General features: G+C 37.8%; 1 protein-coding gene across 1 annotated transcript in view; it reads left to right on the forward strand.

The window, feature by feature from the left end:
- The window catches only part of EXD1 (exonuclease 3'-5' domain containing 1), a 36726-nt gene extending 19380 nt beyond the window's left edge, over positions 1 to 17346 (forward strand). Inside the window, exons 6-11 of the mRNA XM_068992760.1 lie at positions 47 to 133; positions 5797 to 5901; positions 5978 to 6058; positions 8355 to 8498; positions 9635 to 9826; positions 16687 to 17346. Coding sequence (XP_068848861.1) covers positions 47 to 133; positions 5797 to 5901; positions 5978 to 6058; positions 8355 to 8498; positions 9635 to 9826; positions 16687 to 17346 — 1269 coding nt within the window. The remainder of the gene's footprint in view (positions 1 to 46; positions 134 to 5796; positions 5902 to 5977; positions 6059 to 8354; positions 8499 to 9634; positions 9827 to 16686) is intronic.
- The last annotated feature ends 2009 nt before the right edge of the window (positions 17347 to 19355 follow it).

Below are 19355 nucleotides of genomic sequence, written 5' to 3' on the forward strand. Positions count from 1 at the left end.
AGCATTTATTTCCTGGAGATTTTTATTTTCTTCCTTTTCTCACCAGATGCTCCACATCAAGAAGCAAAGTGTCCTGAGTGTGGCCGCAGAAGGAGCTAATGTGTGTCGTCATGGGAAACTATGTTGGCTTCAGGTGAGAGAGTTCTTCAAACTTTTGAAATAATTGTAGATTCACCAGTAAATTTATTGTAATTGTCTTTTTATGTCACCCCAGTGTTGCTGTCCTGTAACTTGTTTGGAATGTCTTTCAGTTTCCTCGTACTCAGTTTATTATTTTCAAAAGGAAAGAGCTTTATAATCATCGGTGATGTCTCATAGACTCTACTTAAGGTCTTCTTTCTCAGCTCTGTTCTCTTGCCTTAGATATATAGAGAATGTCTTATTTTTCCTTCTGGTTGGTAACTTTCCACAGTAGATTTCTGCCACATCATTTTCATTTTCCTGGATCAAGGAGATGTCAGATGAGGGTCTCTATTATATCCAAAGAAGTTTGTACTGAGCCTTGAATAGCTAGAGGATGGGTAACCATGTTTGGATCAAACTCAGCAGCATCAGTATTTAAGGGGTGTGTGTGCTAAATCGCTTCAGTCATGTCTGACTCTTTGTGACCCTATGGACTGTAACCTGCCAGGCTCTCCTGTCCATGGGATTCTCCAGGCAAGAATACTAGAGTGGGTTGCCATGCCCTCCTCCAGGAGATTTCCCCGGACCAAGAACTGAAGCCTTGTCTCTTAGTTTCCTGCATTGGCAAGTGGGTTCTTCACCACTCGGGCCCCATGGGTTGGTATTTAAAGGGGGAGTGGGCAAAAAAAGCCAGCTGAATTCCCAACCAATGTCTTCCATCTTTTGAATGAAGACTTATATCAGCCTACCTTGTTATTCAACTCTGCCTCAGCTCCTGGTTGTCTTTCAAACCTCTTTGCTGTCTAAGCAGCCTGTTACACTTTTAATAACTCCCACTAGTTGAGGATATCCCGAGACCTGTCAGTGTCCCCATGGAGATGATCTCAGCACATACACTCAGGGTGACTGGAAGCGAAACCCTTAGCTATCAGCTTTTTAAAGTATGCAAATATATACAGTCCTATGGGACCACATCATGAGAAACGCTGGGCTGGATGAAGCACAAGCTGGAATCAAGATTGCTGGGAGAAATATCAATAACCTAAGATATGCAGATGACACCACCCTTATGGCAGAAAGTGAAAAAGAACTAAAGAGCCTCTTGATGAAAGTGAAAGAAGAGAGTGAAAAAGTTGGCTTAAAGCTCAACATTCAGAAAACTAAGATCATGGCATCTGGTCCCATCACTTCAAGGCAAATAGATGGGGAAACAGTGGAAACAGTGGCTGACTTTATTTTGGGGGGGCTCCAAAATCACTCCAGATGGTGATTGCAGCCATGAAATTAAAAGATGCTTACTCCTTGGAAGAAAAGTTATGACAAACATAGACAGCATATTAAAAAGTAGAGACATTGCTTTGTCAACAAAGGTCCGTCTAATCAAGGCTATGGTTTTTCCAGTAGTCGTGTATGGTTGTGAGAGTTGGACTATAAAAAAATACCGAGAGCCGAAGAATTTATGCTTTTGAACTGTGGTGTTGGAGAAGACTCTTGAGAGTCCCTTGGACTGCAAGGAGATCCAACCAGTCCATCCTAAAAGAGAGCAGTCCTAGGTGTTCATTGGAAGGATTGATTCTGAAGCTGAAACTCGGATACTTTGGCCACCTGATGTGAAGAGCTGACTCATTTGAAAAGACCCTGATGCTGGGAAAGATTGAGGTCAGGAGGAGAAGGGCATGACAGAGGATGAGATGGTTGGATGGCATCACCGACTCAATGGACATGGGTTTGGGTGGACTCTGGGAGTTGGTGATGGACAGGGAGACCTAGTGTGCTGTGGTTCATGGAGTCTCAAAGAGTCAGACACAACTGAGCAACTGAACTGAACTGATGGAACCACAAGCATAAACCTTGCTGGCCAGTAGAGCTGGGAAATCTGGAGATGTCCCCTGCATGGCAGTTACAGAAATCAGGGTTCAAGATGGGTGTATTAGGCACTCTTCTGGGTGACATCGGCAAACTGGAGTGAGGGAAAGCGTCAAGATGGAGTCCACAGCTTATGTTCCTTGAGAGCAGCTCCATAGGCCACTAAAGTGTACCAACCTGGAACCTGCCCCTCAGGCTGAAGCTCCAGGACAAGCAAAGAGTTCTCCTTCACAGAAGGACTGGAGCATGTGCCCCAGTCCACTGTCTGTGTAGTGCCCTGGGCGGGGGTTTTGGTAGCCTGCCAAGAACTGTCCCTCCAGTTGCCACAGTCCTGTAGGACCTACAAATACAAGCCACCCCAGCACCAGAGCCATGCCATCAAGGGGCATCCTCTGGTAGCAGCCTCAAAAACCAGGGCACCAGACACATAAAATACAGAGGCAGTGACTTTTAACATATTGAAATATTTCTGTTTTCCTTTTTCTAATAATTGGTCATTGTTCTCTTTATTAATTAGTTTTACAAATTATTAACTTTTATTATACTAAATAAAGATTTTGCTCTCTATCACACCCACATTCCATAGAACCTACCAATGTAGCTATATCCCAATTTTTAAGAATTTTTATTTTTATATAACTTTTTATAAGAATACAACTGATTTTTTTAAAAATAATTTGATTAATTTATTTAATTGGGAGTATTGGGGCCTCATTGCCGCATGGGTTTTTCTTCAGTTGTGGCAAGCAGGGACTACTCTCTAGCTGTGGTGCACAGGCTTTTTTTTACTGTGGTGGTTTCTCTTCTTATGGAGCCTGGGCTTTAGGGCAAGTGGGCTAAGTAGTTGCAGCCCCCAAACTCTAGAGTACAGGCTCAATAATTGTGGTGCACAGTCTTAGTTGCTCCTCAGTGTGTGGGATCTTCCTGGATCAGGGATTGAACCTGTGTCTCCTATATTGGCGGGTGAATTCTTTACCACTGAGCCACCAGAGAAACCCATATTTTTATATAATTTTTAAAGATTACTGTCCACTTACAGTTATTACAAAATTGTTGGCTGTATTCCCCATGTTGTACAATATGTTCTTGAGCCTGTATTACACCCAATAGTTTGTACCTCCTGCTCCCCTACCCCTATATTCCCCTACTAGTTTGTTCTCTCTGAGTTGACTTCTGTTTTTGTTATATTCACTGGTTTGTTGTATTTTTTAGGTTCCACATATAAGTGATATCCTATAGTATTTCTCTTTCTGTGTCTGGTAATGCCTTCCAGGTCCATCCATGTTGCTGTGAATGACAAAAGTGTGTTCTCTTTTATAACTGAGTGGTATTCCATTGTGTGTGTGTGTGTCTCCCACCATTTCTTTTTCCTTTCACCTGTTGATGAACACTTAGGTTATTTCCAGGTAATAACCTATTGTAAATAATGCTGCTTTGAATATTGGGTTGTGTGTCTTTTTAAAGTAGTGTTTCTGGTGGGGTGTTTTTTTTTTGGTGGGGGAATTTATATCCCAATTTTTGATTAAGACAGGATTCAGGCTGTATGTGATTATGACTGTGTAACCATTGCTCCTTGTTGAGCCAGTAAGATTATTCTTTTCTTGCCCAACTTTTTGTTTTTCATAGAATTGATAATTGCCATCTTACTAGCTTTGTTTTCTTTTCATTTGTGGCTAAGCCTTCCCATATTTTCCCCTCGGTATAGTTTTTCACAGGCTTACATTTATTCTGATAACCTGGGCTGCATTTTTGTCTTGAAGCCATCTTCCCTGGAACCCTCAATCCTCTTGTTCCAATGCCAGCTGGTGATGTCAAGCTGGAAGCTACAAGGGAAGAGGCCTGGAGGCTCAGAATTCAGTGTGCAGACTCATTTCTGACTCCATTACCAACCCCCTGCCCTCTTCTATATCTTATGTTCCCAACCCTAGAGCCTCTCTCGTTGGATTTATCCAGAGAACATATCTTCTGTCCTCCATGGGAATGGAAAGGGATAACTCGGAGACTTACTTATACAGACCTTCAGCCTATCGCCTTATTTCTAGCTCCTCACTTTTCTTAGTATCTGGCACCTTCAGTTCCTAAACCTTTATTTTCATTTTGTGTTTCTTTCTCTGTTCTGTTTTTCCTAATCTGCATTCTTTCTGTCAGTATTTCCCACTGCTTTTCTTTAAATTATTTAAATGTTTAACTTTCACCTGTGGTCAAATATTTTCAGATATAACATTGTGTCCTAAGGTGAAGGTAGCAAATATTTGTTTAGAGTCAAAAGGTTTTTTTTTTTTTTTATCATTTGGCACACTTCTCAGGTTTGTTTCTGGGAATCTATCCTAAGTAATTCAAAATATGGAGAAAAAATTCTGTGCGAACCTGTTCATCTTGGCAGCATTTATAGTGATGAAAAGTCAGAAGCCACTTAAATAATTAACAGTAGGAGGTAATACAGTATATTTAATAGATCTTATGTGGCTGCCAAAAGTTGAAAAATATAGTATAGAAAAATGTCTGAAAGTTTATGAGAGAAAAAAGCAGGGTATAAATCTGAATGCATATTATTAGAGTCATGTACATTTTTATATGAAAAAAAGGAAGGGAATGTTGTACTGCATGATGCACTGACTCACTGAAAAGATGGACAACAGTCGTCCATGGGCCTGGCTCTGTTCTAGTTGTTGCTTCAGTTACGAGTAGTGAGGTGGACATAATCTCTTCTCTCACAGAGTTTACAGTCTAGCAAAGAATTATTTTCCAAGCTTCTATAATGTGTCTATTCAATTTTTATAATTAAAGAGGTAGAGAAAGAGCAGAGATTGACTATTTCAGGTGTCACATTCTAGCAACAACATGAAAGATTTGAGAATGGGTGCCTGGTTGGCCTGGTAATTGTAACTGTACCAACAGTAGCTCCTGAAATGACAAAGATGCCATCCACCTGTCTCATAACTGGCTCTCAAGCCCTATTTGGATCTGTTCTTACCTTTATTCTTTGACTCAGTACATTATACAACCATATAACCTTTGTGACTTTTATGATCAGAAACAACCTATAATTCTTAAAATTGTATAAAATTGATCAAAGTGACAGTATTTCACATCCTACCATTTGTGCCAGCCTGTTTTCAACTGCTAGAGGACAAGGATCTTCTGAGTAATTTTATGTAACACCTAACATGACCATGCATGTTATGGAATTCAGACAAATAGCATTTTGTGTTATTGAGAATTAAATACTGTTAGTTCCCCTTAAACCTATAATTCTGGAATATTAGGATGCCACAGGTGAAACATAAAACATTAAAAAAGAAAAAAGCTAAAGGCCAAACCACCAACTTGTCCTTTTCTTTCTTTTGAAAGATCACAGAGAGAGTGTATTTGTGGGTTTTTAAAAAACTCTTTTATTTTATATTGGAGTGTAGCTGATTAACAATGTTATATTTTCAGATGCACAGCAAAGGGACTCAGTCCTACATATACATTTCCATTCCTTTCCAGACTCCCCTCCCATCCAGGCTGCCATATAATATGGAGCAGAGTTCCCTGTGCTATGCAATAGGACCTTGTTTGTTATCCATTTTAAATATAGCAGTGTGAAAAAAAATAGCAATGTGGACTTGTTGATCCCAGTGTGGGTTTTTTTCTTTAACTTAAGATAAATTTAAACCTATTTCCCTAAGAGTCAATGAGTGTGTATTGTTTACTTTAAAAATGTGGATGTTAAATATTACTTTCAGGTCTTTCTTGACCCTTTCTTTCATGTCTTCCTCTTCCCTAGTTCTGTCTTACAATATGTGTCTGGATGGTCTATTGCAGGTGGCCACAAATAGCCGGGTTTACTTGTTTGACATTTTCCTTCTGGGAAGTCGCGCTTTCAACAATGGACTTCAGATGGTATTAGAAGACAAGAGAATTTTGAAGGTGAGTGTGTTAGCTGATTTATCTGCTAGTAAGAGTGATAACAAGGTTCTAATAACTCTGTCTTCTGATTCCTTAGGTTATTCATGATTGTCGTTGGCTTTCTGATTGCCTCTCTCATCAGTATGGAATTTTGCTGAATAATGTCTTTGACACCCAGGTACACACAGGGAAATGCTAAATCAATCCATTGTACATATGGTTTCTGTAGAAAATAAGCGTTGTCTGATGAATGATTGAAGTCTTTTTGTGTGTGCCTCATTCCTGCCCACTTTCCTGTAATATGTTTGTACAATATGTGAGAACATTTGGTGAACTGTAGGAGCACTGCAGAAAATTTATTTGTAAATATTTAGGGTTTTTCCCCCTTCATTTTGCTCCAGAATTTTTCAAGTAAGAAGCAAGCTCTAAGCTCTATAACATTCAGAAACTCGAACAATTTGGGGGTTATTTGGAAATCTGACACGGACTCTTACTGTGAGGTGAACAGTCATGTCTATGCCTTTACCACACATGTATCAGTTAAAGTGACAGTTGCTCAGTTGTGTCCAATTCTTTGCAACCCCATGAGCTATAGCCTGTCGGTCTCCTCTGTCCATGGAATTCTCAAGGCAAGAATACTGGAGTGGGTAGCCATTCCCTTCTCCAGGGGATCTTCCCATCCCAGGGATTGAACCTGGGTCTCCTGCATTGCAGGCAGATTCTTTACCATCTAAGCCACTGGATATCAGTTAAGGCTAATGGCTAATGGGCTTCTAGCTCAGGGATGCAGGTTGTCCTAGATGTGCCCCCAAAGCCTATTCTGGCCCCAAATAGCCTGAAGATAAGTGATTTTTCTCTGGTATAAAGGACCTAGAGAAATTCCTAGACTATACTAGATTTAGAGCTGATCTGGGTTTCTGATTTGTCTATGAGAGCCATAAAACTACTAATTTTCATTATGTATTCTTTAAGTTCTTCTAATCTTCTAGATTAATGCCATGAAAAGAAGATCTTGAATATATAAACCTAGAACCTTTGAGGGGGGTTAAAATAATGAGTTAGCCAATTATTTTTAAACAGAAATTCCTAAAAGTTCAATTTTATGTTATTGTATGTGGTTGAAGTTTACTCTTTATTTATCTGCTTATAATGAACTTTGTGCCAGAGGACCTGTGGGTCTTCTTTCAAGAGCATTCACTGTATAGGGATTGCTTCTTTGCTAACTCCAGAATGTAAAAAAATTGCTTATCATTTTCTTGAGGCCATTCAGCTTCTTGATTAGAGCCCATATATGTTGTCTAATGAAGAAATTGTCATGTCTTTTTTAAAAATTATTTTTAAAAGTCTTTATTGGATTTGTTACAATATTGCTTCTATTTTCTGTTTTGGGGTGTTGTTTTTTTTTTGGTCATGAGGCATGTGGGATCTTAGTTCCCCAACTGGGGATTAAACCCTCATCCCCTGCATTGGAAGACGAAGTCTTAACCACTAGACCACCAGGAAATCCCTGGCATGTCTTTCCATATTTTTCTTTTCAGACTTTCATAGTGCAAGAAGCAGGAATTCAGAATTATTTCAATTTGTCTTCCTTTAACACAGTGTATTAATTTTCTGTTGCTATTGTAACTAATCACCATAAATTTTGTGGCTTAAAACATAAATTTACTCTCCTACAGTTCTGGAGGTCAGACATCTGAAATCATTTTCACCAGGTGAAAGTCAAGGTGTCCTCAGGGCTGGTTTCTTCTGGAGGCTCTGAGAGAACAGTCTGTTTCCTTGCCTTTTCAGCTTTCACCTGTACTTTGGCTTGTGACTCCTTCCATCTTCCAAGTATATCACTCAAATCTTCTTCCATCATCACATCACCTTCTCCTCTGACTGTAATAAAATCTCCCTCTGCCTCATCTTATAAGAACATTTGTGATTATGTTTAGGGCCCACCCAGATAATTCAAGTTCATCTCCCTATCTCAGTATCCTTAACTAATCACAGATGCAAAGTCCATTTTGCCATTTATGATAATATTCACAGGTCTAGAAATTAGGATGTGGATATCTTCAGGGGCCATTATTTAGCATACCACACACAGATAAATAATGATTATAATTCTTAATTTTATTAGCTCTCCTTACCAAAGCTTTACCATAGTTGCTAATAATAGAAGTGAGCCTTTAATTTTATTTTCCTTTCCCCATTCATTGAAGGCACCAAAGAGTAATAAATAACCATAATGCAGGCAAATAAAAGAAGTGGAAGAGAAAATAGGGACACATTAAAATTGATCCTTTTTCTTTTCTAATTTCTCAGAATAAGTTAACCTAACAACTTAAAATTTTCTGATGGCATTGTCTGTCACATGGGTCCTTGGGAAAAATGGTATTTAAAGACATTTCTCCAAATATATTTCTGTCATGAGATAGCTCTCTGTAATATATTTTATGGATTGGTCTGTTTGTTCTTTTTGAATGCCGCAGGTAGCAGATGTCCTTCAATTTTCCGTGGAAACGGGAGGCTTTCTTCCAAACTGCATTAGTACTTTACAGGAAAGTTTAATCAGACACCTTAAAATAGCCCCTAAACATCTCTCCTTTCTGGAAGTGAGACAAAAATGGATTCGAGTGAGTATTAAAGTATGTCTCATATGACATTAATATTTTCAAGTGTTTTGTGAGTGGGATTATTAGCATTTTATATAGAAAAATGACAGCTTCTATGAAAAGCATATGGACATTGCCAAAATCTTGGTTGTTTCAAATGGGAGCAGTTTGTGGTGTCAAGTGGGAAAAAACCAGCATCCAGATTTGTTGGGTAGTTCAGTTCAGTTCAGTTCAGTTGCTCTGTCGTATCTGACTCTTTGCGACCCCATGAATTGTAGCACGCCATGCCTCCCTGTCCATCACCATCTCCCGGAGTTCACTCAGACTCACGTCCATTGAGTCAGTGATGCCATCCAGCCATCTCATCCTCTGTCGTCCCCTTCTCCTCCTGCCCCCAGTCCCTCCCAGCATCAGAGTCTTTTCCAATGAGTCAACTCTTCGCATGAGGTGGCCAAAGTACTGGAGCTTCAGCTTTAGCATCATTCCTTTCAAAGAAATCCCAGGGCTGATCTCCTTCAGAATGGACTGGTTGGATCTCCTTGCAGTCCAAGGGACTCTCAAGAGTCTTCTCCAGCACCACAGTTCAAAAGCATCAATTCTTCGGCACTCAGCCTTCTTCACAGTCTAACTCTCACATCCATACATGACCACAGGAAAATAAATTTTCAAGTTGGATAAGAGGGGATTTTATTGGGAATTTTAATTAAGGCACTGGAACAAAAATCATGCCAATTACTTCTCCCAAAGTTAGATAGATTTTCTTCAGCTTCTAACAGCCTTGCATGTAAACTTAAGTCATAATCATACTGGCTGCAGTTTTGGCCATATAATCAGTCCTGCTGCTTCCAGTTTTGCATGAGAAGCCCTGATCTCTCTGTCAAGCCCTCTCTCTCCCCCTATCCACCTTGTTCCCTCCCTCTCTCCCCCACATCTTTCCCCTATTACATACTCACACTCAAATGTATACAGATTTTTTGTGTATACACAGTATGTTTGTGTATGTGTGTATATTCTCAGAAGGCTACCCATAGTGTGAAATTAGAAGTTAATAACTGAAGAAAATGACCGTAATGGTGATTTAAGTTAAGCAACACTTAAACAAACCATTCTTTAAAGTTTTGTTTAAGATTCTGAGAAAATTGTTTTGATATCTCTAGAAAAACCCAGAACTATGGTTTACACGACCTCTTTCACCTTCTTTGCTGAAAATTTTGGCTTTGGAAGCTACCTACCTGCTCCCCCTTCGCTTGGTACTCTTGGATGAAATGATGTCTGACCTAACTACCCTGGTGGACGGATACCTAAACACCTACCGAGAAGGGTCTGCAGACCGACTGGGAGGCATGGAGGTAGGTACCCACTCGGTTGCTTTGTTTTCAAGACTTCTGCTTTCTCATGGGGGGGTCACAGTGATACCCACTCTTCACAGCTGCACCAGATTTTTTTCAGCAGACTTGATGATAAATATTCTTGAAGGGCTTAATGCAGCTACTTGAGCACTTTTTTTTAACCATATATATATATGTATTTATATATGTATAAATACATATATATATATTTTTATGATCACTGACACTTATTTCATATGATACAACTGGTGATGTGCATTTCAATCAAACTAAAAGTTGATGTGCTGGAAGTCCTAACTCCTTTGTTAAATATTGTAAAAACTTTTTCACAATATTAAATTATATTTTCAGTAAATATATCTTTCAAGGAAAGGATAAATTTAATATTTCATTAGTTATTTTTATGAACCCAGCACAATATAAGAAAACTTATATTGTTGATAGACTATTGCATTAAGGCCAAATCTTGCCCATTTTTATACAGCTCACAAGCTAAAAATGACTTGTAGAGTCTTAAAGGATTGTTAAAAAAAGTGTGCAGAAGCCATGTTTGTGGCTTACAAAGCCTATAATATTTGCTATTTGACTCCTTACATAAAAAGTTCACAGGCTGCTGCTTTAAACCATTCTTATTTAGGAATATTGATGCAAAGTCCTAAATAAAACAATAGCATTTTTGATACAAACTCCATTCAATGTATTACGCTTTTTTATTTTTACAAATACTTATTTTATTTTGGCTGTCCTGGATCTTTGTTGCTGCACAGGCTTTCCTTTACTTACGGAGAAGAACGGCTACTCTTCATTGTGGTATCTGGACTTCTTGTTGTGGCTTCTCTTGTTGTGGAACACACATTCTAGGGTACATGAGCTTCAGTAGTTATGGCACATGGGCTCAGTAGTTGTGGGTTCCTGGGCTCTAGAGCACAGGCTCAGTAATAGTAGTGCACAGGCCTAGTTACCCTGTTACATGTGGAATCTTCCTGGATCAGGGATAGAACTCATGTCTCCTGCATTGGCAGGTGGATTCTTTACCACTGAGCCACCATGGAAACCCTATACTTTTCTATTCTATTAATATGTCTCTGGATTATAGTTACAAGCATGCTTTAATATTATGTTCATAATATTTAGTAATTGATATAAAATATTATGGGCTTCCTCAGTGGCTCAGACGGTAAAGAATCTGCTTGCAATGCGGAAGACCTGGGTTTGATACCTGAGTTGGGAAGATCCTCTGGAGGAAGGCATGGCAACCCATTCCAGTATTCTTGCCTGGAGAATCCTGATGGACAGAAAAGGCTGGCAGGCTACAGTCCATGGGGTCACAAAGAGTTGGACATGACCGAGAGACTATATTATGTTAAATTCAGTATTTTACTAGGGCCAAGAATGTCTTATGATTATCTCATAAATGCTGAGAAGGTTATTTTGCAACTTTTATGTATTTTGCTCTCACTGTTTAACACAAAAAGAGCAACATGAAAGTCCTTGTATAGTTAGTTTGATTGGAGAATTTTAATGTTTTTCATTTATCACTGTAAAGGACAGTTTTTTATCTTTTTAATATTTTACTCTCACTGTTATTTGCTGAAAAAATTTGATAATTTTCTATGTACATTGTTGACTAAAGTTGGAATAGATACTTTTAACATGATAAAACATATCTCAAATAAGAAGACTATATAATATTTGATTGGGAACATTAATATTAAGAAAAATACAAAATTGGTGACTATAACCACTACTTTAGTAGTTTCTGAAGCTATTAGACAGTGGGATTAGGAAAAAAAATGAGCTATAAAAACTGAACAAGAGGAACAAGAATTATGACTTGCTCATGATACATTCGAATACTAAAGAGAATCGACTGGAAAAGACTGCCACAAACAAAAAGGCAATTTAGTAAAGGGTATAAATATAATATAAAATTAAGAGCTTTCCTATACCCATTTATACAGCTAGAGAATATAATGGGAGAAAAACCTTCATTTATAATTGTAACAAAAAATAGATTATATAGAGATGAAAAAAATGTTAAAGTATTACTGAATGGTGTAAAAGAGGATTTAAATGTGTGGGGACATTAAATATTTTTGCCTATCAATTATTCCTGAATTAACTTTTAAATTTAACTTTATTCTAGGAAAAATATTAAAACTAATTATTTTGGTAAACTGTGATTATAATGTTTATAGGGATAGATAAGCATAAAGAAGAATAGTCCTGTCAGATATTAAAACATATTATATGTCTATGTTAAATGTCAGCAACACATGTATAGGCAGATCAGTGGAAGAGAGGAGAGAACCCCGACATAGATCTCATATATATCAGTAATGATTGGGATAAAGGTAGAATTTCCATTCAGTGAGAAAAAGATTATTTAGTAAATGGCTTTAGACAGTTGACTAACCATTGTGGAAGGAGGAGAATCAGAGTTGTATTGTTACATCTTTTGCTGCAGTAAATCCCATAGATCAAGTATTTATATAAAAAATGGAATTATGAAATTATTGGCAAAAAGAATTAAAAGAAAATTATCTCACAGTAGGAAAATGTCTTCACCAACTTTATCGAGGAAGAGTTGACAAAATTATTTATACTTAAAGTCAACAAAAGAGTCTGAAATGCAGTACTTGGATGCAATCTCAAAAACAACAGAATGATCTCTGTTCGTTTCCAAACCAAACCACTCAACATCATAGTAATCTAAGTCTATCCCCCAACCAGTAATGCTGAAGAAAATGAAGTTGAACAATTATATGAAGACTTACAAGACCTTCTAGAACTACACCCCAAAAAGATGTCCTTTTCATTATAGGGGACTGGAATGCAAGAGTAGGAAGTTAAGAAACACCTGGAGTAACAGACAAATTTGGCCTTGGAGTACAGATTGAAGCAGGACAAAGGCTAATAGAGTTTTGCCAAAATGCACTGGTCATAGCAAACACCCTCTTTTAACAACACAAGAGAAGACTCTACACATAGACATCACCAGATGGGCAATACCGAAATCAGATTGATTATATTCTTTGCAGCCAAAGATGGAGAAGCTCTATACAGTCAGCAGAAATAAGACCAGGAGCTGACTGTGGCTCAGATCATGAACTCCTTATTGCCAAATTCAGACTTAAATTGAAGAAAATGGGGAAAACCAGTAGACCATTCAGATATGACCTAAATCAAATCCCTTACAATTATACAGTGGAAGTGACAAATAGATTCAAGGGACTAGATCTGATAGACAGAGTGCCTGAAGAACTATGGATGGAGGTTTGTGACATTGTACAGGAGACAGGGATGAAGACCATCCCCAAGAAAAAGAAATGCAAGAAAGCAAAATGGCTCTCTGAGGAGGCCTTACACAAATAGCTGTGAAAAGAAGAAAAGTGAAAAGCAAAGGAGAAAAGGAAAGATATACCCATTTAAATGCAGAGTTCTAAAGAATAGCAAGGAGAGATAAGAAAGCCTTCCTCAGTGATCAGTGCAAACAAATAGAGGAAAACAATAGAATGGGAAAGAGTAGAGGTCTCTTCAAGAAAATTAGAGATACAAGGGAACATTTCAGGCAAAGATGGGCACAATAAAGGATAGAAACTGTATGGACCTAACAGAACCAGAATATATTAAGAAGAGGTGGCAAGAATGCACAGAAGAACTTACAAAAAAAATCTTCATGACCCAGATGATCACAATGGTGTGATCACTCACCTAGAGCCAGACATCCTGGAATGTGAAGTCAAGTGGGCCTTAGGAAGCATCACCACGAACAAAGCTAGTGGAGGTGATGGAATTCCAGTGGAGCTATTTCAAATCCTGAAAGATGATGCTGTGAAAGTGCTGCACTCAATATGCCAGCAAATTTGGAAAACTGAGCAGTGGCCACAGGACTGGAAAAGGTCAGTTTTCATTCCAATCCCAAAGAAAGGCAATGCCAAAGAATGCTCAAACTACCGCACAGTTGGACTCATCTCACACCCTAGTAAAGTAATGCTCAAAATTGTCCAAGCCAGGCTTCAACAATATGTGAACTGTGAACTTCCAGATGTTCAAGCTGGTTTTAGAAAAGGCAGAGGAACCAGAGGTCAAATTGCCAACATCTGCTGGATCATTGAAAAAGCAAAAGAGTTCCAGAAAAAACATATATTTCTGCTTTATTGATTTTGCCAAAGCTTTTGTGTGGATGACCACAAACTGGAAAATTCTGAAAGAAAATTCCCTCTGAAAGAGGGAATACCAGACCACCTGACCTGACTCTTGAGAAATCTGAATGCAGGTCAGGAAGCAACAGTTAGAACTGGACATGGAACAACAGACTGGTTCCAAATAGGAAAAGGAGTACATCAAGGCTATCTATTGTCACCCTGCTTATTTAACTTATATGCATAGTACATCAATGGCAGAAGGTGAAGAACAAAAGAGCCTCTTGATGAAAGTGGAAGATGAGAGTGAAAAAGTTGGCTTAAAGCTCAACATTCAGAAAACTAAGAACATGGCAAATAGGTGGGGAAACAGTGGAAACAGTGGCAGACTTTGTTTTCGGGGGCTCCAAAATCACTGCAGATGGTGACTGAAGTCATGAAATTAAAAGACGCTTACTCCTTGGAAGAAAAGTTATGACCAACCTAGATAGCATATTCAAAAGCAGAGACATTACTTTGCCAACAAAGGTCCGTCTAGTCAAAGCAATGGTTTTTCCAGTAGTCATATATGGATGTGAGAGTTGGACTATAGCTGAGCACCAAATAATTGACGCTTTTGATCTGTGGTGTTGGAGAAGACTCTTGAGAGTCCCTTGGACTGCAAGGAGATCCAACCAGTCCATCCTAAAGGAAATCAGTCCTGAATATTCATTGGAAAGACTGATGTTGAAGCTAAACTCCAATACTTTGGCCACCTGATGTGAAGAGCTGACTCATTTGAAAAGACCCTGATGATGGAAAGATTGAAGGCAGGAGGAGAAGGGCACGACAGAGGATGAGATGGTTGGATGGCATCACTGACTCAATGGACATGAGTTTGAGTAAACTCTGGGAATTGGTGATGGACAGGGAGGCCTGGCATGCTGTGGTCTATGGGGTTGCAAAGAGTCGGACACGACTGAGGGACTGAACTGAACTAAACTGAAAGTGTACATCATTATGATACAATATACACTGTGGAATCATTACCAAGATTAAAATAATTAACACATCTATCACCTCATGGGTACCTTTTTTCTATGTGTGTGCTGAGAATGCTTAACATATACTCTCAGCAACTTTCAAGTATTAACTATAGTAACTATGCTGTACATTAGATCCCCAGAACTTATTCTTCTTAAAACTGAAAGTTTTTACTCTCTGACTTACATCTTCCCATTTCCCTTTCCTTCAACAGCTGGGAACCACCATTTTATTTTCTGTTTTTAAGAAGTAACATGTTTGGTGCTTTTTTTTTTTTAAGGTTTCATCTATCAGTGATTCCATGCATCATTTGTCTTTATCTCTCTGGCTTATTTCACTTAGCATAACCCTCCAGGTTCAAATATATTATTGCAAATGGCAGGACTTCCTTCTTTTTAATGGCTGGATAATATTCTATTGTGTGTGTATATATACACCACATCTTTATTCATTTGTCTCTTGATAGCCACAGGTTGTTTACATTTCTTGACCATTGTTAATAATGACACTGTAAACAAGGAATGTACCTGTCTCTTTGCGGTCCTGTTTTCATAATCCTTCAAATATATACCCAGACATAGGATTGCTGGACCATATAATAGTTCTATTTTTAATTTTTTGAGAAACCTCCATACTGCTTCCCATAGTAGCTGTGCCAGTTTACATTCCTCTCAACAGTGTATGAGAGTTCCCTTTGTTCCACATTCTCACCAATACTTGTTTTCTGTATTTTTGATAATAGGCATCTTAAGAAATGTTAATAATAATATCTCATTGTGGTTTTGATTTCATTTCCCTGATGAATAGTGATATTGAGCACCTTTTCATGTACCTGTTATCCATCTAAATATCTTCTTTGGAAAATTGTCTATTCAAGTCCTTTGCTCACTTTTAAATTAATTATTTTTTTGCTATTGAATTGTTTGAGAGAATGCTTTTCTACGCAACAGAAATACTCAGAATTCAAAAAAGATAAATAAATTTGACTTCAAAAATTTTGTATAGTGAAAATACTGTGAACAAAGTCAAAGGGCAAGCAACCTGGGAAAAATTGTCTCATAACAGAGAGCACATTTTCTTAATATATCCTTTATTGTAGCATTTATATGATGACAAGATACTGGAAACAACCCAACTATCCATCCATTACAGTTTGGTTAAACAAATTATGGTATATCCATACAGCCATTAAAATTGCCAACATGGAAAAATCTCTTAAGACAGATTTTCTTAGTTGGAAAAATCAAGATGGAAAAAATATAATATTGCCATTTGTATAAAATATTTTTAGAGTTATCAAAATAAAAAGTTGGAGGAAAACAAAAATTGAAAAATAAAATCCAATGAAAAGATATTTAGTAAGAAATCAAATATGCGAAGACTGTCTCTGGGAGGTTCACAAGCAGCTGCTTTTTACAGGGTATACCTGCTAAGGCAGTTGGGGCAAGATTGGAATGGACCCTTACTTTTTTCATATAATCTTTAATACACATATGCACAACATACAAAACTGGATTCAACATATTTAAATTACTCAAAAAATAATACTACTATAGTTGAAGACACTAGAGGGTGCCATAAGAACACATTTGAATAGATGCTTGCTTGCCAAATATTGTCCAGTAGAAGCGATTTTAAGGGCTATGTTTAGAAGTTTAGTTATAGTAGACTTGTGTTAATTTTCTTTCTTAGCCTACATGTATGGAGCTCCCGGAGGAACTGCTTCAACTCCAGGACTTCCAGAAGCAGCGCAGAGAGCGAGCGGCAAAAGAATATAGAGTAAATGCTCAGGGACTCCTAATAAGGACAGTACTACAGCCAAAGAAATCGGTGACAGAGACAGCAGGGAAAGAGGGAAAGGTACGAGGTTTCTTACTTTGTAAAAATTCTACACAAGATAAAGCCCCAAATATTACGTCTCATGAGGATGTAAATTTACTGAAAGAAGAATCTAAGAGTAAACAAACGACAGTAGAGCCTCAATATCTACTTCCCACAAAGGAAGATGCCAGCAAGGATTCCAGTTACAACCTAAATTATCCTGAGTCAGAGGGGGTTAAAGACCAGCGAATAACTCAAAAAAAACATCTCAAGATACCTAAACAAGAGTTTCAGACAAGTTTATCTTTGAAAGAGGAGATAGAACAGTTATTGATGGCGGAAAACAAGGAAGATCTAAAAGGTACAAAACAAGATGTTTCAGTGTCTCCTTCCCTTCCTCAGGAAACCAGAGTGTCTCCAAGTGACATTTTTCATCCTTTTAGAAAAGCTGTGCTTCCCACACTTCCTCCCTGCCCAGCTTTGGAAAAGACTGATTCCTGGTTAAATCCAGATTCTCCCAATCTGCTTTAGAGATCTGCAGTTTGTTTTTGAGGCCATTAAGGTGGTTTATTTCCTCTGTCATCAGGGCCTTCCTCAGTGCTTAAGTTTCTCATGTTGTAAATTCAGTTTTGCCTCAGTCACAGCCTTTAGGGAAAATTGTATCCTCTTACTTTCTGTCTTCCTGGAATTTGATTAGGATAGGAATGAATAAGTTAAATAATGGAAGAAGATTTTTTGATTATGTCATTCTGTAGAAATGTTCCCTGCGGCCAGACTAAATTATTTCTCATAATTTGGGTTTAAAAGATTTGAAGAAGGGAAAAATTTTGGACTTAGTGTCTGGAAGAACCTATACTTTAAATTTTTTTGTTGTATTTTTTGGTTTGAAGGGGGTTGATAAAACTCTTAGCCAGGAGTTTAAAAAAAATGATACTCAACAAGTTTATCAGAACTTTTTTCCTTTTTAAAATACTAATAAGTAAGTTTATCAGGTATACTTCAGTAAAGGTGAAAAATCCAACTTTATTTTTCAATTTAAATTTTCAGTCTGTCTTATGTTATAGACAAACAATAGTTAATGTTACTACAGGAATCAGTATAACTATTCTCGTTTCTTTTCATTTCATTTACTTTTAGACAATTTTCTCCTTTTCCCTAAAAAGCAGGGACTTCTTTAAAGTATGTCTATTATGTAAACTTGAAGTTTTGATTGCACTCTGTTTGCCTGGAGATGGTATGCTTTCTTAGGGTGAAAAGAAGGCAAGTTGTCCTGAGTCTTTTTATGTTGAATACTTGCAAGTTGCTCACATTCTTTTGTGTATAATAAGCAATAAACCTGTTTTGGCATTAGGTTATCTCTCACTTTTCTTCATTGTGTCAGGGTAGCAGCAGCAGCAGCAGCAGGAATAAATTGGAATGTTTCTGCATTTCTAAGTCTAGAATCTGGGGTAGAAATCTGTTTTTTTTTTTTTTTTTTGTCCACACTACACAGCTTGTAGAATTCTAGTTCCTTGACCAGGGATCGAATCTGGGCTCCAACAGTGAAAGTGCCTAGCCCTAACTATTGGTTCACCAGGGAATTCCCTAGAAATTTGCTAATTGGACTGCTATACAGCCCTCTATTATTTATTGCACTTAGGGAAAACGTAGAGACAGTCTTCAGTTAGGAACATCCTTGTCTATGCTCATTGATTCTGTCATGAGTACCACTGAAAGAACGTCCTGCTGTGCCTTCCAAACCCCAGAGCCCAGATCTGGCCTGAGCTTAAGATGAAGGCAGGCCTAAGAGCTGTCAACTCAGCCCTGTGGGTGCTATGTCTCACTTTGTCCATAGTTTAGAAGCTCATTTGGAGCAAAGGTGATTTCTGGTTCATCTTGGATGAATGCATTTTCAGGTTGATCCCAGAAAGTGGTTAATCTAGGTTTACTCTGGGAAGGGCATGGATTTCTGTGAAATATGTAGAACTGATTTAGCACCTTATGGAACCATACCACACATGACATTTATACATGTTTGTATACAGGCTACAAAGAAAATGTCATGTTCTTCATATCTAAAAAAAGAATTTTTTCATTATTTATGTTCTATGACTGTAAAGAACAACAGGATTCTGTTGGACCTTTGCTGTACTGCTCAATATGGTAGCCACTAGCTATATGTGGCTATTTACATTTAAAATTAAATTAAATTGATTAAATGAAATAAAATTAAAAAATCAGTTGCACTTGCTATATGTTTCCATAAACCCAGTGGCTACTACTTGCTACTCAATAGTTTCATATAATCAGGAGCTACCTGGGTAGCTGTATTGAATATCACAAATACAGAACATTTCCATCATTTCAACAAATTCTAATGGACAGCGCTATTTTGAGAAGTACTTTGACTCCCAGAACTAAAGGAAACTTTTGGGTTTCAGTGTAGTATTTTCTTAGTGAAACACTTATATAACTGGAACTGCATTTTTCTCCATACATTTCTCCATTCTAGCCTGGAGTCCCTACTTAAATTCCATGTGGTCAGATCCTACCATGAAACT

This window comes from Capricornis sumatraensis, chromosome 2 (assembly GCF_032405125.1).
Source record: "Capricornis sumatraensis isolate serow.1 chromosome 2, serow.2, whole genome shotgun sequence".
Taxonomy (NCBI): Eukaryota; Metazoa; Chordata; class Mammalia; order Artiodactyla; family Bovidae; genus Capricornis; species Capricornis sumatraensis.